The sequence below is a fragment of the Polistes dominula genome, unplaced genomic scaffold (assembly GCF_049000335.1).
Source record: "Polistes dominula isolate Pdom_NZ unplaced genomic scaffold, Pdom_raw_medaka contig_15, whole genome shotgun sequence".
In the NCBI taxonomy this organism is placed as follows: domain Eukaryota; kingdom Metazoa; phylum Arthropoda; class Insecta; order Hymenoptera; family Vespidae; genus Polistes; species Polistes dominula.
Genome location: NW_028300915.1, coordinates 9,463,381 through 9,485,682, shown reverse-complemented (window position 1 = coordinate 9,485,682; position 22,302 = coordinate 9,463,381). Strand labels below are relative to the sequence as shown.

Here is a 22,302-nt window from a genome sequence, read left to right as displayed (position 1 = left end):
AAGAAAAATATAATTTGAATTAAACATACTTTACAATTATGATTGTAATTTCTTTTTTAATTTGTTAGGAGAAATTCATTAAATCGATGAGAAAAATTGAAAAAGTTTAAAGAATTCAATGGCAATACACAAAAGATCCATTTTGACTGTCATTTGTCGCGCAAATGAAAATAGGGTCATAGTAGCTATGTTTTGATTGGTTGTTCGTATTTCTTGCGTATGCTTAATCTTAGCCGCTCTTGGCGGGATATTTTCAACGAGAAAAAACTAATGTTTACACGTCGCGTATAAATTTAAATAAAATACGGATTAAAATAATGCAAATACCTGTGAATTTTAAATAGGATTTAAAAATACATTGTAATAAGATATATTTAAGCTTTTAAATTAAATCTAACAAAAAATAAATTATTTTTGAAATATTAAAAGAAAAAAAATCTTAGGAGAGGCTATGTTGAAAGAAATTTAATTTAAAATTTAATTTTAAATGTATATATATATTTCATTGTATTCCTGTTCTCTTTTTATGTAGAAGTAGGTACATGGACGTACATCACAGCAGAACTCTGAACTGAATAAATATATGTATATGTATATATCAGAATAATTATTTACATATGCAGAAACATCACGAAGCGTTTTAGAAACGACCGTAATCGATAAAATATTTATTTTTTTGTTTGTTCAGTTTCTTTTTTTTATTTTCAGCGCGCACATTATACCTGCTAATGAGAGATTCTATATGACATTGTAGATAATGTATTTAATGTTTTCTTTTATCTTTTTTTTGTTTCTTTTTTTTTTAATAATAAATACTATGCACTTAATTAAACATTTCATCATTACGTATATTCGTCACTTGATCGATAAATACAGTCGTGTCTATAAAATAATAAATGTATAAATAAAGTCTCATTTTTGGGAGGGAATAATTACAGAAAATCGTTTGATTACCATAAATACGTATATGTAAAGAGCTTGAGATTAAATCATGTCCCAGTAAACACAATTACGTCAAAATGACGTCAAAATGATTTTGCGCTATGTCAGGATTTACGTAAGATATAAGTCAGATATGAGTCACATTTGACTCATTATTTCACATTTATTGAAGTAAGACTTTTATGTAATAAATATGACGTTAAGCTGACCTAACGAAACAAAAAAACAAAAAAGCAATGATATCATAAGATGTCTCGTTGTTGCCAAATTCTTACTAGTATATGACGTATAATTTTTTTTTCCCCGGGAATTGAACTAGGGAACATACGATTAACTACTGGATGAACATTACTACTGGATAGTGATTTGCCTCACTGAGCCATGCGAACTTATATTAATTTCCATTATATTATTAATCCATATATAATTAACAATATTATTAATTATAATTAATAAATAATATTTAATAATAAAATATAACATCAATTATTAATATAAATTATAATTAACACGTTCCGTGCCACGTGTACCACCGGTGGTACAATAACCATTAGACATATTTATTTAATGCACTGAAAATATATACTTATAAGGTGACTTATCATCACCGTTTTTTTAAATATATATATTAGGGTGGGTCAAAAAAATTATTTTTTTTTACAAGTACTACGGAAAAATGGGTTGCTAGACACCTTAAAAAAATTCTCACTAAATATGAGCTCTTAATTTTAATAGGAAAATCCTCCGCATCGCAGTTTTTTATTTTTTTCGCAGTCCAATAGAATAAAATTCATACCTCATCATTAACTGATTGTACAGAAAAATGTTCTGGAAGAATTTTGTAGGAAATTGAATGCTCTACAGAAAAAATATCCTATATTTTTTCCATAAATCTCACCATTTGAATGATATTGAAGATTTAAATTTGATGATTTTTAGACAAATTTCATTTTTGTTTATGAATTTTATAACTCGACAATAAATGAGTATTAAAAAGTGTACAATACAAATTTTTGTAGGAAATTACCTGCTCTATAAAAATGGTGTCTTATGTTTTGGCGATAAAATTAAGCGTTCAAAAGATATTCAGAGACAGAAATCAGTACACATGAAAGTTTGATGATGAATATCTTTTAAACGCTTAATTTAATCGCCAAAATATAAGACACCATTTTTATAGAGCAGTTAATTTCTTACAAAAATTTGTCTTAAAATAATCAAATTTAAATCTTCAATATCATTCAAATGGTAAGGTTTACGGAAAAAATATAAGATATCTTTTTTGTAGAGCATTATATTTCGTACAAAATTCTTCCAGAACACTTTTCTGTACAATCAATTAATGATGAGGTATGAATTTTATTTTATTGGACTGCGAAAAAAATAAAAAACTGCGATGCGGAGGATTTTCCTATTAAAATTAAGAGCTTATATTTGGTGAGAATTTTTTTAAGGTGTCTTGCAACCCATTTTTCCGTGGCACTTGTAAAAAAAAATAATTGATTTTTTTGACCCACCCTAATATATATATGGGGCATTCCACGTTAAATCGGTCACTTTTGACCCCGACTCCTCTCGATTTGGCTGAAAGTTTTTTATCCTATGCTACCCTTTGAAAAACAATTTTCAGAATTTTTTCAAATTTTTTTACGAAACCCAAAACAAATTTTTAATTTTTGAAAAAAATGGCTCTTTTTTTTAAATGGCTATAACTTCTTTAAAATTCAACCTATTGGAACGTTTTTTTAAAAATATTTGTTTTTAAATGTACTTTTCAGAAAAAAATACAAAAAATTTTCAAAATTATAAAATTCATGAAATTTTCGCATTTTTTTTTAAAGAAAAACCGTTATTTTATCGAAGTTTGCCATTTTTCATTTTTTTTTATTTTCTAGAAAAAAACTTTGTCTAAATCTGCGATTATCCCCCCCAGTCCCAGAGTAAGCTCAGTTAGTTTCCTATTTTTTTTATTTAATTGAAAAAAATTTTTAATTTATTTTTTTTTTAAATTAAATTAATGCAATTAAACAATTTTACAATATTATATACTTAATTAATAGTCTCAAAATACCAAGTTAAAAAAAAAAAACATTTCAACCTTTCATTTTTTGCTGTAAGAATATGATGGAATTATTACGTCATTTTTAAGTCAGAAAAAATAACTTTATATTGAGGTCATAAATAAGTCACCATTAAGTCATGTCTACGAAAAAATTTGAAGATGACTGTATGACATACGTATGACATAATTTTAAGGTCTTGTGTTCACTGGGTATGTCTGGATGTAACACACTTGTGTTTTCTTTTTCTTTTGAAAAATTTTGTTCTTTTTTATACAATTTCATAAGCGAATATGATAAAAGAGAATAGATGAAAAATGTGTTAAATATATCTTATACATACATAAAATAATATTAAATGCAATATGTTTCTTTATTTCTTATTAAACTAATTAAATATTATTAATCGATTTTGAAAAATTTCAGACATATTCGTATATGGTAAATAATAAATATATAATAAGTAAAAAATATATAATAATAATAATAATAATAATAATAATAATAATAATAAAGCTTATAATTAGTAAAAATCGGCGCGAGAAGATAATTTATTTTAATTAAAATAATAGTATGATATCGTGTATATATTTTATACACCATATTCGTATTTTTATTTTTAATATATGTAATTTATATGTACAAAAATCTTTTCATATATGAAAATCTTTTATTAACGATTGTAAAAAATTTTTTTCGGGTTAAATAGTGGTGACTTTGCAAGGATCGACGATTTTTTATTATACTAATCAAATTATCATCACGTCCTTTTATCTACCTCCTTTTTCCTTTTTTACAAATCCTCTTTCATTTTTGGATTTGAAGATATCAAGATACAGTAGATCTTTATCAGATCAGCATTTTTCATTTAATTGTTATTTCAATTAAATATTTAGTAATATAAGCGGTCAATATTACATCAACTAATAAAAATAATTGTCCGTACATTAATACAAATATTCATCAATATTTATGATAAAATATCAGTATGTAGTAATATAAACATAATTAAACAATATCCTATTGACAAATATAATGATATATAGTTATTTATAATAAACAAAATATTATTTACAAATTAATTAAAGTACTGATCAAATAAATAGAAATATTAAGATTTTTGATGTAGAAATATTATAGATTGTTAAATTGGCACTAAGAGATTACGAGTTCGTCTATATATGTGTCTTTTTATTGGGATGCGTGCAACGTGCTTGTAGAAAGCTTGTGTGTTTTATATTTATTCTCACTGTTCATTAACTAGATAAAACTTTTCGCTTGAAATCGTCTACACCAAATATTTCATTTCCGATACATTTCTCTATATCAAAATTTTTCACAAAATTTCTACATTTATCGTCAGTTAAATCGTAGATACTATTCTTTCTCCAATAATTATAATTTTTTTTTCATCTATTTATACTTTTTATCCTAATCCCGTGCCAAATGTTTTTTTTTTAAATATGAGTCTAGTAGAAGGAAGTGCAAATAAAATAGAGTATAGATTATCTATTTATTTATTTACTATTATTATTATTATTTTTTTTTTAATAGCGATAGAATAATTAGGAAAGATCTAAAAGAACAGTTTGACAGATGAATGATTTTCGTCACGGTTATCGATTGTTCAATTATTCGCAAGTGATTCACTCATTTTACGACTCTCGTCTCGGAAAATGTAATAAGATAAACAAAAACAAATAAAAATAAAATAAAGTAAATTTTAAATTACTGTCGTTTTGCTTGTCAATTAAAGTAAGAGCAAAAATTTTATCAAAGTATAATTGTATTGCATTTGCGGTAAAAGTTTTGAGAAAATGATTCATACTTTCGATTGAGGAGAATAATAAATAATCACAAAAATGAAGGGTGGGGAGGGGATAGGACTGGACTCTTATTTGTAACATACATTACTCTGTTAAATAAGTACAACGAGGTATAATTATTTCCGTCTTATTTTCTAGTTTTTTTTTTTTTCTTTTTTTTCCGAAACTAGAGAAAGAAAGAAAGAAAGAGAGAGAGAGAGAGAGAGAGAGAGAGAGAGAGAGAGAGAGAGAAAGAGAGAAGCGTTAATATAAGTGATCCAAGAGTATTTCACGGTAGTAACTTCATGATTACGGACGGATAGATAGAATGTGAGGAGACTTTTACGAAAGCGAGAGAAAAAGTTCCTTCAGAGATTCCTATAAGAGTAATCTACTTTCAACGTTTAGTCATACATACGATACTTTCATGAAAAATATTCCCAGAATGCTATAGGATAGTTAATGGGCATAGTAGAGATAACAGTTAAATAGTATAGGCTAATAATATAAAAAGAAAAGTAAATATAGAATTAATTTAGATATTAAAAATTATATCGAAGATTTTTGTTTCGTTTTTTTCTTTTCTTTTTTTTTCTTTTTTCTATAATCAATATGAAGCCGGTTATTCTTAATCAAAATCGTCCATTACTAGCATTAACACTTACTGTCTAAAAATAACGCGTACACGTGTAATTATCAACAAGTTCGTATAATATTTAACACTTCTATCTTTTTTCTTTTCTTTATCTTTCTTAATATTTTCTTTTCCTTTTTTTTATTTATTACTATCAATAAAATATTAACTTATAGTAAGAGCGATTCAACGGGGAAGAAGAAAACAACAGAAAAAATAAATATAATGTATCTATCATTTGATAAAAAATATAAATAATTACGTACGCACAATTAATTAAATGATTCTTAAGTGTATGTGAGATTCACTTTGTAGAAATTTGTATTACCTCATGGTTCATTAGAAATCAACGATCAACGGTAATTAAAAATTAAAGTTATTTAACATTTAAAGAATAATATAACTAAATTGTAGTCTGAAGATAATCCTACGAAGTCAAAGGAATTTTTATCTATATTTTACAACGAATTTTTAATAAATAATAATTATATTAAAAAGTCTATCTTCTTTCGTGTTAAAATTAGAAGCTAAAAGATTGAAAAGAGTCTTTCAACTATAATAACAATTCATTTATATATACCTTTTCCATCTTCTTTCCACCCCTCTCCTCTATAGAGGTTTCGATGCATCTTGAAAGAAGAAAGTGACGGTCGACGGATTAAAAATTTTTAATAATAAAATTCGCACGAGACGAAAATAAGAAGACCGAATCGCGTAAGATTTCGTTCTCCCCGTTAACTCTTATTATTCATTCGAACCTATCACAACCGACAGTATCGACCATTGTGCAGGCCCTTCTTCTCCATATAATAATAATTAATAATTAATAATATATATACTAAAATCGTTGAGTTGAGGAACGTCATTAATTGTTCTAACGACATAGTCGGAAGACTGCGACGAAGATACTACCAGTCGTATTAGTTATTAGTTTTCTTTTTTCTATTTTCAATAAAAAAAAAAGAAAACAACAAATAATTTACAAAAAAAAGATAAAAAGAAAAGTAGAAGTAGTAGTCACATATTATTAAATATCTTCGTACTCAGCTTCGATTTCCTCGAGGTATTCATCCTAAATAATTAATAATAATTATCACTCAAGAATATTTTATCTTTTCCTTTCTCTTTTGTTTCTTTTAACTTTTCTTCTTCCTCTTCTTTTTTTGTTTTTTCTTCCTCTTAATATAGAATTCAGTTCATTAACAATGACCGTTGACGTTTGTTTTTCTGTTTCTTTTCTTTTTAATAACTCTGACTGAAATTGGTAACTCACGATAACTTATCTAAATTTATCGTACTCGAGTGTCTTCGATGTTTCCTGTTTTTCAATTTTAATTCCCATTTTAGGAACGTCTCTTTGTGGACTAGGGCTAGGACTAGGACTAGGACTAGGCGAGGAACTAGGCGATCTTGAACTGCTAGAGCTGTAACTTCGTTTCTTCTGTTCCATTTGTAGTCTTCGTTCGTATAAAGGTCCTCGAATCACTTTCAATGTACCCTCCAAATCGTATGCTCGATCCTTCAAACGATTATACGCCTCTATATCCAATCCGATTTGCCTCGCTCTTTTGTGAAGTTCTATCAAACGTCGCCTGTTCACTACGTCCTGCAGCACGTATTCCTGTAGAAAACAAAAAATAATTATTACAAATTATTTTCCTTTCCGTGTCTTCCGATTTTTCAGATTCATTGTTTTTCATAAATATGCATGCAATAGTTAGATTATTTTCAAATATAGTTTTTGTCTTAATAATTATATAAGCTTACTGATAATAATAATAATAACAAATGAAAAATTTAATTTCTGTATAAATAGAAGAAAAATTTTATTAAAATTTTTTTTTGTTTAACAAACCTGCTGCGTCAGAAGGAAATAAATAAACCAACCAACAGCGGTTCCATAAGTAACGAAATAAGTAATAGGTTCCATAATATCCCAAGAATATTCCCACCAAGTTAGTCTCGCAAAACTACCAGCGTGTATTGACATCAACACTAACGCTACCCAAGCATTCAAATTTGCTCTTCTGATAGCGGCATTTTCCAACTCTTGCAGCTTCTGTTTCATCGAGGTCAAAAGTTTATACATGAGATGCATATACATATTAGCATGAAAGTTCATGACATAATAGATCAAAACTATATTCGTTTAAATTTCGAAGGTTATTCGACATTATTTTGATAACTTCATCATCATGTTTAAAATGTATCATCGTGAAGTGCAACTCTAATATAATCGTGTGCATATATAGAGCAAAAGATTTGAAGGTAAATAGCCAACGGTTAAAGCTAACTTAAAAGATATATACTATTTTCTTTTAATTGAGCGTATGAAACATGAAATAACATCGAGCTACATATAAGAAGGTAAATAAAACGAAAAAATCGAGAAAGAAGAAGAAAAAGGAGTAGAAGTAGGTTCTTGATGAAATGGTTAAATAGAAAGAAAGGTAGACTGTAAAATGCCCAGGTAAATTCGTAAATTAATGACCCGAGAGAAAATGGAAAATGTAACGAAAAACGTGTTTCCAATTCTTTCTTTCAAATCTCTGATACGTGATTGAAATAAGAAAATTTATAAATTCCGTAAAATTACTATTGGGGGTATTCTAGAATAAATAATTTATAAATGAATCTACTCGGAAAATCTTTTCTTACCTCTTCATATGGTTTCAACTGCAATTTGATATCTTCCAACTCTGCTAGAACTTGTCTCTCCATGTCAGCATGATATTCACGTACTTGTAAGCTCTCATAAAGTTGCCCAACCAATATTTGTACGTCCGATAACTTCTGCATACTTTCCTATTTTAGATATTCATAAAGTGAGGGTAATGAGTAGTTACGAATTTAATAAGATTGTAAATACATTGAAATATTGATATTTACCATCGTATGTTTTTGATGTAATGGAGGTTGCACGATGTATTCCATATCGTTTATTATTAATTTAAATTCACTTTGTAAGAGATTCTCTATCGTGTTGCTCGAACCTATCCGGATACCATCTAAAAATAATTAGAGTTTCATTAAATATTAATTATTCTTTATTTTGTGTATTATATACATTTTTATATTAGTAATTATTGTATTTCTTTAACCAGTTAATTATTTATGATGTGACATAAATAATTAACAAGAAAGGTTAGAGACTTTAATTATCTAATTATTTCTTAATAAAAAAATTTCGTTTTTAATTCCAAATAAAAACTGCCAATTATTTTTAAATTAATTTACAATAATATTTTGTGATTATTATTAAAATGAATAGATGATCGTACCTATCGTTGTAACGATCGCTCGATCAATCCCACGATCTTCATTTTTGATCATATCGATTAAGTCACCAACTGTACAAGTAATTGGCTTCAATGCGAATACACAGTATTCCTTTCTCGATGGCAGAGGTAAAGTAATATTTGGCAGTCCCCTTTGATATGTCACGGTAACGTTAGAAACTGAAAATTAAATCAAACGAAAGATTAGAAATTCAATTAGAAATGAATCCTTCCTACTCGGATCAATGTCCTTACGCAGATAAGATTTTATTAAGGAAACGAATTATTCTCGGACGGTTAAAAATGATTATGAGCAGGAGCGTATGGAAAAACGATACTTCGCGTGAGAAGGTAATACATGCTAAAAATATTGCACGCGATTCTTTTACTCGTCTGCTTGGTTTTTCATTTTTTTGTCACTACTTTTTATCTCTCCTTAATTTTAAACAAATAAATCAACGATTGTTCAACATTAAATATAAATATCACTGGAATCTAAGGATTTTTTTGTATCTTTAAATATTATATTCATAATACGTTTATAAAACCTTTTTTAATCACAAATAACAATATTTAAACAAAATTATTACACATTTTTATTAACCACGTTACAAGTTTACAATAAAAATTAATTTCAATGCGCGAAATAGTTTATTGAAATAATTTCAACTTGAAATGTATTTTAATTATTTTGGAATATTATAAGGTTTAAATACGTTAAAAGTAAAGGTGATATTATCACATCTGATCTAATGACAAAGAGCTTGACATAGATTATAACCATAGTTAGATTGACCGGTTCGTGCGAATTCGTTTGCGTGATAACAAGGGAGGGAACATGATCGAGAACCTGAGGCTACATTAACCTGGTTAGAAGCCGTTGAAATGGCGGAGGAAGGTATCAGAGTGTGGAGAACGGAATAAAATGAACGATCAAAAGAGCGAGGGGTCCAAGAGGAAAGGGTGAAACGTTTCGCTGTAAGCAGAACGGAACTGAGCGTCGATCCGCGTTATTTTCTATCTCTTTTTCTATCCCGTACAAACATTTCCATGTATTTTCCTATATATATATACATATATGCATGATTACATGTATGCATGTGAGTATATAAATATGTGTATATTGAAATGCGCATGTGCTGTTCTATCTTTCTCTCTTTCTTTTCAGATGCATCCGCAATTCCAGAACGATTTTCGATCTTATGACGGAAATTCGAGAAAAGAAATGCCAGCCAACTGACACAATTTTAACTAAAAGAACCTGCCAAGAAGAGCCTTGAATTTATTTCTCCTTACTATTTTACACATCATTAAATAGACCCTTTTTATTTTTACCAATGAAATTTGTACTATAATTTGTAAATATTGTATATATACTGTAATTATATTATACTATAGATGTATAAATTAATTCGATGTTTTTTAAAAACACATTTAATATTTATTTATGGCATAGAATTAATTACTACTATATTTTTATAATTTGTACTAAAAGATGTGATATAAATACTTATAAAATAATTTCGATAAACCAATGTGGATTACAATTTGAATAGCATTGAATTTAATTATTTTTCAATTGATTCTACTTTTACTATTATTTCTATAATACTATAAGAGTGAAAGAGAGAGAGAGAGAGAGAGAGAGAGAGAGAGAGAGAGAGAGAGAGAGAGAGAGAGATAATTAAATGTTCGTGAAAGTTAATATAGGTATTGACAAGAAGAGGTATTGAGAAGCAGGAAATTGCGATAGGGCTTTAAGTTAAACGCGTTTTCCACACACTTATAAAAGATTTGCTAGGAATTTTTTTTTGCTCAATTTTGCGAGAGAAATGAAACTACGAGTAAACTATAAATCTCTCGAATACCGATTGGTCTTCAAAAACAACAAGTATGATGTATCTGGTATGCATTGCGTTTTACGAAATGTTTCCAAAGTCGATATCTCTGTCAAATTCTGAATACAACTCCCTCAAAATATACGTATAAGTTTCTATTTCCTAAATGTATTGGATTGCAAAAAGATTTATAATAATAATAAAAAACGAAAAAAAAGGTAACGAAGAATGCAACGTTATAGTTGTTTTATTTTATGTTCGTTTCGCACGGACACCGATAACTCTGTGAGATCTAACGTCATCTATTCTCCACAATAATGGAATTGAGTGTAATCGTTATCATCGTTCAAAACTTTTGAATAAATTTAATATAGATGGAAAAATTTTATCGAATTATTTTTATTATAAAGAGATTACAAAAAATTATAATTATAATAACGTCATATCTCATTTTTGTTTTGAAAACAAAAAAATATTTATCTGCGAAATTTGGATCCAAGTATTAGATAATATATAGGATATAATATACAGATTTTTAAATTGAACTACTTCAGTATCTCGAGGAAAAACAGCTTTGACAACATAAAGTTGGAAACAAAAGTTGTTCAGTTTTAAGGAACAAATATGAGAAAAATATGAAGTCAACTTCTCGAAAACTTATAATTTTTGTAACAGCATCTTATATAAAGGAAAAAACACGAACATTTTTTATTTCAAACTTTTTTTTATCCAACTTTTATATATATATAAGTTTTTTTAGAATAGAGATACCTGAATATTTCGATAACAAGAGATTTTTAGAAAGAAAAAATAAATACATTTTCGAATAAAAATTTCTCAATCATATACAACAAAAATAACAAGATTATCCCCTTTTATTTAAAATATAAAGATGTCTTAATTTAATAAAACTAATCCTATAAACATTCAAAATAAAGATTTATTCAATTTATGAGATAAAAATATCAGATATCTTTTATCTTTATTCGAGATTATTTAGATATTTCATTAAAAAACAAAATTACTCTGTATACAATATAATAGATATATTTATAAGTTTATATCTATGCAGTCTCGCAAGAAAATTCGGTGTCGGTTTAATTGCGTTTCCTTTAAAACGAACAGGCAATGTCCGACAATTAGTTCGCTCTTCTCTTACCTTTCCTCCTTTACCCCCTCCCACTTATTCTCTCTCCTACTCCCCCCTTTCTCTTTCTCTCTCTCTCTCTCTCTATCTTTATGCCAACTTTCAGTCTATTACATGGACTGAAGACTCATGCGTTCGGTTCTAGGTTGGGAAGTGGCAAAGAAATTTACCACTACTTCTTTCTTTTTTTAAATCCTTTCCTCTTCTACCACCTCATACTCTTTTATTCAACCAAACGGCGTGGAAACCTTTCTTGTTGCTCGAGTTTTCCGACAACTCGTCAGTCAGTTCGCCATAAGATTCTCTCCAATTAATAAGTGATGTGCTTACGTTTGAAAAGTTACCTCTCTTTCGTCAGTGAATCTCCCCAATCTTTTCTCATTGTTTAGTTTTCACTCGTCAATCAATCAAAGTTTTTTACTATGGGGAAAATTAACTAATTGAAGGATTCTGCATGCGATCGATCAACCAAAATAATTCTAAGGGTATGTTGATGTTTCCTTGTGTACTATACGTGAATTGTTCAAACTTTTAGTAAAAGTTTTCTTTTAGGATTAACGCAGTTTGATAAAAAGAGGATATGATACGAAGGATAGTAAAGATAGGTGGGGTTGGTGGGGTGGTTCAAGAAAATAAAAGTTTACAAAAAAAAATGGCCGAATGTTTTTCTTCTTCACTTCTCTCTCACTCATTCTTTCATTTGTTGATATGCGGAAAGATAAAAGTAAATCCCTTTGGGATTTGAACTTTATTTGGAAAAGGAAAACTTATTAGAAAAGTAGTATAGTAAGAAAACTGTATAACTAAAGCGTCTCAGATAAGATTATTCTAGAAGACAAAGAAGTATTGTAGTTGAGTATTTATAATCCACTCTATTTAGAGGAGTGCGAGTGATGATGTGCATTGTATTCTGAATATACATGAGACTATCAGGGATTAATGTGGTAAGAACATATAAGGTATCTCATAATTAAGATTAGGAAGTGGGGAAATAATATTTATGTTTTCTTGTTAATTTACTCGGATCAATGTCTTATGGCAAAGATCCTTTCTCGAAAAAATATACGTTAAGGAACAACTCTCGATTCACATAATCCGTGCAGAGGTTTCATCGAAATATAAAATATTCCACCGAACGTATCTCTTGTGAGAAAGACTCAACATAGAGTGACACCTATTGGCCAAACCAGAAACTATATTACACTTGTACCTAACTTTATACGATGTTTTATGATTAAATAAGTAAATACTATAGCGATTTATTTTCTTTCACAAAATACAAAATATTTATTTATTTTGTATTAAAACATTGTATTAATTATTTTGTATATTTTATATTAAATATAAAATATTTGTCGTACAATGAACTTGTTTTTTACTTTTTTATTTTTTTAGTTTGACTGAATTTAATAAAAGGACAAATTTAACGATAAAGATTGTAAAATAAAAAAAATAAAAAAAAGAGAAATAAAAAATCGATACTGGATAAAGGAGAAATAGTAATACGATCACGTAAAGGTAGTATAGTATATCTTTAGCAAGGAGTCTAATGGTTATGGATTTACGACAGGTCTCCTCATTTACGAGAAACGACCATGGGTGGAGTACAGAGTGGCACCCATAGTCTTGGGGAAGCTTTATGGGTTCATGAACGACAACGACAAAAATGCCATCGGTGAGTGTAAAAACTTTTATTTCTTTTTCCTTCCTTAAAAGCCTACACTCTTACATGTTAATAAAATACATACTTATATACGTATATACATATGTATGTAGGTAACATACGTTACATACGTATATCATTACTGATGTGCTAAATTACTTCAACCAGACGCGAATTCATTTACACCTAATTTCAGATATATATATAAACTACTATTATATTATACTTAACGTCTGTTACGCAGTTTAAACGTTCTTGCAACAATTTGCATGTAATTTTCTTTCTCGTATTTTCCATTTTTTATTTCACTTCTTTTTGTTGTTATTCATTTTAATTAGTATTTATGTATTTGTACTGAATCAAATATTTTTTAAGCAAAATATTGATACAAAATCTTTAAAAATACTGACAATTTAAATAACCAATCGTTTTATTTTGTGTATATTTTATTTTGTTAAATATTAATAAACAAATATTTTTTATTTTTATGCGAATATTACTATAAATAACATATATAGAAAAGTTTAAAAAGAATCTTAAAGAGTTTGAAGTCGGACAGAATATTTCCTTTTTTTTCTTTTTTTGCGTTGCGATTAGAAATGATTAATACTTAATTAGTTGAGCTCGCGTTGCTACGGTCGTAACAGCGTCTGCTTATTAACACGGTTTTGGTCTAATTACGAACTTCGTAGAGACTTCGTATTCAGTTTAAGAGCAGAAGTACAAACCGTTACAATCCTTTAGGAAGGATGAAATTGTACGTAAGACTTTTCTAGAAAAACGACCAACCATATTCTACCGAATGCCCAATTACTTAATGCCATTAAATTTGATTTATCTGTCGTTAGTTTTTTACTTTTAAAATGATGCCTTTCATTGAGGAACTTCTAATTGCTACAATTTAGAACGACAAAGTGTCCTTTAATTAAACGTAAGCGAGTTAATCGATATATATATTTCGCGAAGTTTTTGTTTCATCGAATCGAGAAAGAAATTTCAAGCCAAGCACGTTTGCTCGTTCAAACAAAAACAATATCCCAATCTATACGATAGAATATACAAGGTATTTCACTAAATACAAAATACCTAAATATGTCCTTCGATTCTGATGATGCAAAAAATATTTTTTACAAAAATTTTAATGATTTCATAAACGAAGGATAAAATGATTACATTATCAAAATATATTCTTGTCATCTGATACCATTGAAATTGCATTAAAATATTTTGTATTTAAACCCTGTATATGCTTTAACTGTAGTCTACCTGTCGTAAAATCGAATATGAGATTACAATTTCATTGAGTTTTCTACGTGCAAATCTCATTGATTGATATCATTTATTTCTCTTATGTTAAATTTCTATATTTTGTTTCACTTTAAAGAAATTCTTATTTCAACCGGATATACATATATTAAAAGTTTCAGTGAATTATGTATCTGGGCGTTTCTCTAATTAACAAAGCTTCTGTGTAAAACACCTTAGGAACTCGTGATGATTGAAGGTAAACAACAAAAAAACAGCTTTATTTTAACAAGTAAGCACAATACGAATATTACAGTATGTAGAAATGTTACAAATATACGAATAATATAAAATAAGACGAATAATACTAATAACACGAATAAGACGAATAAAACGAATAAGACCAATAACTTCTAATAACACGAATAAGACGAGTGGAACGAATAAGACGAATAATGACGAACACTCGACTCCCGATCCTTAGTAACAGTCACTCTAATAGTTCTAATAACAGTCCCCAGTCTCCTTCTTTCCACGCATTTATAGTCTAATAAGTAACACCCCTTTTGGAAAGAGTAGGAGATTCTTAGTTCGATTGACCAATAGCACTAGGGTGCAAGGTCCAAGCAAAGTCCAAGGTCTACATATGTTTTTCGTTAGAAGGAACAGTGTACAAGGAGATCTTTATCGGAAAAATAAAACCTAAACAAATATTTACAATTGCTCGCCGGGTCCGATGAAACATGTGGAATTTTATTACCCTCGCATGTTATTGATACCTTAGGTTTTATGACCGAATAACCCTTTCCAATATTTCCCTTTTTAACAATAGATCTTCCTAGACACATGTCCGTCTACGATGCAGGTGAGAGTTCTTCACAGCTTCTGAAATTCTCGAGAAATTCCTAGTTACGCGTAGATCCAAAGATGAATTCAAAATTATCCTTCATTTCAACGTAAATTTCGTTTCACGCCGAGAAAATTCTTCTTCACAGATTTGTTAAAAATGTAATTATAATAAATACGTTTATGCAATAAATTATGATAAATACATCATTAAACGAATGAATTTATGTAAATTTGATTAAGATTTGATCGCAATTATATTATAATATTCTAATAGATTATCCAAAGCTCATTTATTCGTTCAGAGTATTAACGTTATCGCGGTTTTTACAACTATCAAAGATTTTGTTATCTTTCTCTCAATTTATAAATCTTTTCTCCCTTCTCGTACGAAATTTATTTATTTTTTTTTAAATGTATTTTTAGTCGTTTAATTTAGTCTAAATTATCTTTGTTAAGATTAGATAACAAGCACAAATTTACCGACAAAATTTATGCCTCATCAGTTTTCTTATCCTTTAATGACGCCTTGAAACTTTAAACTCACGCATTTGCGCATCTGCAGTTTTGAAAGAATTTAATTTAATTTAATTACCACAAAATTAATTATTTCGTACCTGAAATTTGGAATAATCTTAAACGATAAATTACAATTATTATAATAAAAATAATCTTATAATTTTAAAGAGCTATACGTAATATTTTTATATATTGTATATACGAAAATATATTAGCTTATAGAAAATCAATTGAATCACACAGAGAAAAATTTTAAACGCAATAGCAAATTTTGTCCGTTCAATAAACATGAAGTAAATGCCGCGAAGAGGAATTGATAATTAGTCAAAGTTCCTGTACAACATATATGTATGTGTGCGTGTATTTGTATGTATATACAGTCACTCAGTGAAAGAGCATCAAAGTTGGGTGAAGTGGGAATGAGGGGAAGAGTTCGGGGGTATAAGGGTAGCGGAACGCAGGATATCCGTTTTCAGTATGCACTTGTATGGCAATCATTTGTCTACACACACACACACACATAAAATACAAATACATGACATATACACTGCAAAAATAAACAAAGAATGATACACACACATAGATGTACATGCACGTACGAATTTGTCACACGCACCTTTAAAATACATTCTCGTCGGTGGCATGGAAAGTCGCTTACGCTTCTCTATCGGACTCTTTTGATCTTTTTTTTTCATTTCTCTAACACTCCGTGCTCCGAAAGCTTCGAAAAAAACGCAAACGAAATGTCAGTGTGCTCGAGATCGCACGCATAGTCGCGCGCTAATAATTCTCGCGATGTTCGTTGTTAAAATAGTTTATTATCAAGTCACGATGGAATTCGTCGATCGTGATACAGGAGATAGGTACATATTATTATTTCTTTACTTTTTACTTTTATTACTACTCTCTTCTGAAATTAAAAAATTGATATTCTTTTGATAACTTAAGTTTTTTTTTCTATGATTTTCTTTTTATTATTATATTAAAATATTGTTGATATTGCTTTATTAAAATTATATATTTCGATTATGAATTGTTTAATCATTCATATTTTTTAATGTTATTTTCTTCTGCACTTTTAAATTTTAATATTCACAAAATTTGATTTAAATATTAAAGGGTTTATAGGAACTACGGTTTATGAAAAAATACATATTCGAAAAACACAACTTTCAAGGTAGAAGATTTCTCCTTTTCTTTCTTTTTTTTCATTCAAGCAGCACTTTATTCTTTACTTTACTACTTTTAAGTGTAACCTTGTTCAAATATATCGCTGCAGCCTAGTAACTTTTTTTTCTTTCTTCCAAATAGCCAATACTGCGATCCTTTACTTTTTTTACGATGTTTTATATAAAAAAGCTTTTTAAAAAGTTTTAAATTGTGTTAAGTATTAAAAGTAAGAAATAATAAAAATAAGGTGAAACACTGTGGAAAAAGAGAAAAAGAAAATAAAGAAGCAGACATAACGTGCAAGCATTGACTCCGCATATTTTTCTTTGTCAGAATTTCAATCGAATTTCTTTGGTTAAAAGAAGTATCGACACAAATTCTAACATATCGAAAAAATCGGGCCAAGTTCCTTTCAAGCCTCCGGGGAAACTGCATAGGAAAATTTCGGCGTACTATGGATAATCCATTGTCCTGAATCTCTCGAGTATAAAGATTTTCCATTTGAACTCTCTTTTCTCTTTTGATTCACTCAATATCAGATTCTTATTAAACTATTAAAATTATACAAAATTGAAAGCTCATAATCTTTATATCGATAATACGATTACATAATACCATTTATATTATTTAACTCGATAACTTTAAAAATTTTCTTTTTTTTTTCGCAAATTCACGTGCTCGTGGTATTATTGCAATTGCAAAAAAAAATATAATCGCGAATATGTGGTTCACCTTGAACCATTAACCCGTTACTTCTAACATTTTCTTTTTTAACATCATTAAAAATAAATATACGAGTCATTACAATTGCATGAATAACCAAACATTAATTTCAAATTATCGTTAATCATTGTTCAAAATTATGTTTAAATACTTTTGTTTATTCAGAATCTCACGAGGAGACAGTTTATGCAAGAAAAGGAAATAATAAAAAATTATAGAATTCTATACATCAAAAATAACTCGATAGCCATGGAAAAATATGAAACATGATAAAATCATGTACTAAACCTTGTACAAATGTATTTAAATTGCATAACATTATTAGCTTACTTTTATTACACGTATTACATCAAGTTAAACTAGAAAAATAATTTTTATCTAACAATTTCTCATACTCTGATGTTTCCAATTGTCTCATCTATTCACGAATGAAAAAAATCTAAGTAGATCATTCAATTGAACATCTCTTCTCTCTTTTCGCTTATAATTAATTTTATTCTGAAATTTAAGACAAGTGTTTGTATTCAATTCTAATCACAGGAAACTATCTCTAAGTTGTTTTTCTTTCGTCATTTGATCTTACTGTTCGATAAAGGGAAAGTCCACAAATTCTTTTTATAATTTTATTTCTTTACGCTTTTTTCTCATAACGAATGTAACATATTCACGTCTATTGGTATTATGGCTTAGAATCAATTTGTACTCATCCGCAAAAGTATTTTCTCGTTTACGTAATAACGAGTTCGTTATATGTAAGATATTAGTAGATGTTTTTATAGATATATGTATATGTATGCCTAAGTTATTTTCCTTCGTAGTTGAGGATGGTAAAAGATTACGTAAATTAATACAGAGACGGCCAACTTCGAAGCGTGGAAAATATTAAGTTTGATAGACATATTAGGTAAGAAGGTTCTTCTCTCAAACCTGAAAACATATTATATCCTATCCTGGTATTTTCAGCTTGAAAAACTTCTTAGTTCGTCGTATATCGATAGTCTTTATTATAGTCATCGAAGAATTTTAAAACTTTTTTAACTTAAGCGAAAAGTTAAAAATTTTTAATACAAGGAGCATCTCTTCGTAGATACTCCAAATGATTAAAGTTACGATTAAACAAAAATATTCAATTTTCTTTTAACGTAAAATCATTTGACAATTATTTTTGTTGACATCTCTAGAAAATCTTCTATATGATATGGAAGATCCAATTTATATACGAGAGACTGAATAAAGTATGTGAAATCCCTATTCATAGATAAAAGAAAGGACAATTGTAAAACTTGTGGAACAGGAATTTATGATAATCGAAATATATGTGTGAATTATTTATTATATAAAAATAAATAATTCACACATATTAATGAACGAATATAAAGTAAATGTGTTCCTGGTAAAAAATTAATAAATAAAATTGAGATGCTAACGAGAGCAAAAGATTTTGATCGATTTGGTTTTACAAACAGACATCTTCGACCGTGTCAGAGATATCTGATGGTTCGTATTGCATTTGTTTCCCCCCTCTCGGATTACTTCTTGCTTTCACGTCTGGTTTCTGGTAACCATTAATTTCTCCGAGTGGTTCTCTCACCGATAAAGTGCGCCTCGGTGACCACGTGGAATCCGTAATGACGTTTTGAGTAATCGAGTTTAAGCCGTCTTCCATACAACTTCCTAATTGATTCTCCAAAGTTTGAAACTTTTCACTCAATATACTTCGAACATTTGCCTGATTTTATAAACGAATTAATCAATTTTGCACAAATATATTTTGAAGATTTTTTTCGATAAACTTTTAGAAAGAAAAAGAAAGTTTCAAGATACTTCTTTTATCTCTTTAAATTGGTTCGAAAATAATTCTAGTTATTATATAATATGTATATATATATATATATATTTTAAAAACTAATTTAATAAAGGTTTTAAATAATTTTAATTCATACAATAGAACTGTAAGAATTCGTTTTTCTTCTTTTATGATTATACAAAGGATTTAAAATCGACAATACTAAATAATAACAATAAAATTACATTTATTGTAGTTTACTCTTCGCAATGATTTATTATACGATCATAATTGAATTAAATATAACTTTTAAAAAATTCCAAGCAAAATTTGAATATTTTTAATTGAATATTTATGTATTTAATAATAATAATTTCCAATTATTTTTCTACCAATCTAACATTATCGATCACTCGTACCAAACGTTTAAAGAGTCAACTTTTAAATTTAAAAAAAAATCCAAATAAATTTTCCATCCATCTAATATTATTGATTTGAATTTGTATATGAGGGTTTATTTTTTCAAATTGTCAAGTAAAGAAATATTCCTCCCGTATGTAGCATTAAAACTATTGTCATTTGTGAGTCATCATAGAATGTATATTACGCGGTGGCTGGATTGCTGCTAGGTAATTCAAACGACGGCAGGTGAAGGGTCATTTGGGTACCTCGAGTGTTACATATGACTGTTATACATTTGTTTCGCATGGAACACAGTGGTTACCCTTGGCAACATAGTGATTCATCGTTTTAAAAGGGAAACGGGGGAGAGGGTGGTTGTTGGTTGGTTCTGTTTCCAGCTTGTTTCGAATAAGCACGCGATACCAGAAGATTCCTATTTTTGATCTCGAGTGCGATTAACGCAAACAAATCAAAAATTGATCTCTCCACGTTGCGTTCTGTGTCCGATAACAAAATAAAAATAAACAAAAAAAGAAAAAAAAACAAGTATAAACGTAAGTAAATATTTGTATTTTCAAATAATTATAGAGAAAAACATCCAAATATAAAAATATTGAATTCATCAAGAAAATGTTAATATTATATTTGATTGTTTTGAGATTAATTCTTTTTATATATAAACTTACACGTTTAGACGATATTAAATTGGTTTACGAAGTGGTTATACTTCCATTTTATATTTGCTTTTGACGTTAAAATTGAAAAATCGGTTTATCCGAAATATATAAAGACAGTTTATAGCCCGCATTTTGAAAATTCTAAAATTTAGAGTATAAAAAGTGAACTCGTTTTATTACCTCGTCATAGAAAGCGTGCAATAAATAATCACACACACACACAAACACACACAGGATCAAATAAGCAGATGAACGTCAGTCTGACATCGTTAACCAGCAAAAGTTGAACTAATTTTCCATAATCGATTGCACGATATATGCTCATATATATACAAACATATATATATTTAATTGTCGTCTTTTTAAATAAGATTTTTACGTTCATAAAATGATATCTTTCTTAAAACATGTAAAAGATTTCTATTATTATTATTATTATTATTATTATTATTATTATTATTATTATTATTATTATTATTATTATTATTATTTTTTATTTCACAGTATAACAATCTCATTTATCTTAGAAGGTATAAAAATATTTATACCAATTAGGAAAATGATAAAAAAGAGAATAAATCCTTTTTTTTCTTAATTAGGAGAAACTACAAAACTATATAAATTTAATCATAGAATACTACAACAAGCTGACAACTACATATTGTATATATAAAGGTACGATATAAAATGTTAAATATCTCGTAAAGTGTTGACACACACACACACATTTCAATGACTTTGTATTAGTACTCTCATACGCAGAATAATAATAGGAATCCATTGATTTAAAAAAAATTGAATTACATTAAAAAATAAAGTAAAGTTTCACCTGGCTAGTGCATCGGTGTATCAACATAAAAAAATAAAAAATAAGGTCATAAGAAGTTCGGATTTATTATGTCACATGATTTATTTCTCTATCATTTCTTTTTATTTTTACTTAAAGAAGAGTAGTAACCCGTTCCAATTTCCAAAATAATTATGTATAGAATGATTATTACGAGTATAAAAGCAAAATGAGAAAAAAATGATCAAAAATTATAAAAAAGAAAAAAGAAACGATTAGAAAGAAAGAAAAGTGTACAAGAAAGACAGAGGAATATGCGGTATAACGAAATTGATATCCTAAGTAAATAAAAAACAGAAAAAAAAAATAGGAAAAGAAAAGAAAATGGAAGCAGAGTGACACTTAGGAAAGTGTCGTGTTGTATACAGAACTAGAAGAATAAATGACACCCAACACAGAATGTTCTATGGTTATACTTTCTTATTCGTGGTTTTGCGTGACATTGGCCGCTAGAGAACTTTTCGATTCGCTGAACGCATTACACACACATACACAAATAAATACACATATCGAATAAATAAAAGTAAGCATAGATACAATAATACATTTTTCGGATCGCTTATATTTTTCTAAATGATCACAAAAACGAGATTCATTTGTGTTCAACTTTGTAACTTTATACGGAATGTTTGAATAACGACGAGTCCAAAAAAATATAAAAAATAAAAATTAGGTATTCATTAAATGTATTTTTCACTTTCTGTTGAAAAGAAAAATTAT

General features: G+C 28.1%; 1 protein-coding gene across 4 annotated transcripts in view; it reads right to left on the bottom strand.

The window, feature by feature from the left end:
- Nucleotides 1-476: 476 nt before the first annotated feature.
- MCU (mitochondrial calcium uniporter) overlaps nt 477-22,302 on the bottom strand; it is a 65,165-nt gene continuing 43,339 nt past the window's right edge. For 3 of the 4 annotated variants that reach the window (XM_089170166.1, XM_089170165.1, XM_089170163.1), the window contains 6 exons: nt 16,594-16,698; nt 8,723-8,899; nt 8,331-8,449; nt 8,100-8,246; nt 7,297-7,500; nt 477-7,062 (listed from right to left, as the gene is read on the bottom strand). In XM_089170166.1, the coding sequence (XP_089026292.1) occupies nt 6,721-7,062; nt 7,297-7,500; nt 8,100-8,246; nt 8,331-8,449; nt 8,723-8,899; nt 16,594-16,698 (1,094 nt within the window). In that variant the 3' untranslated portion in view covers nt 477-6,720. The remainder of the gene's footprint in view (nt 7,063-7,296; nt 7,501-8,099; nt 8,247-8,330; nt 8,450-8,722; nt 8,900-16,593; nt 16,699-22,302) is intronic. The other variant, XM_089170164.1, reaches the window with a different exon arrangement.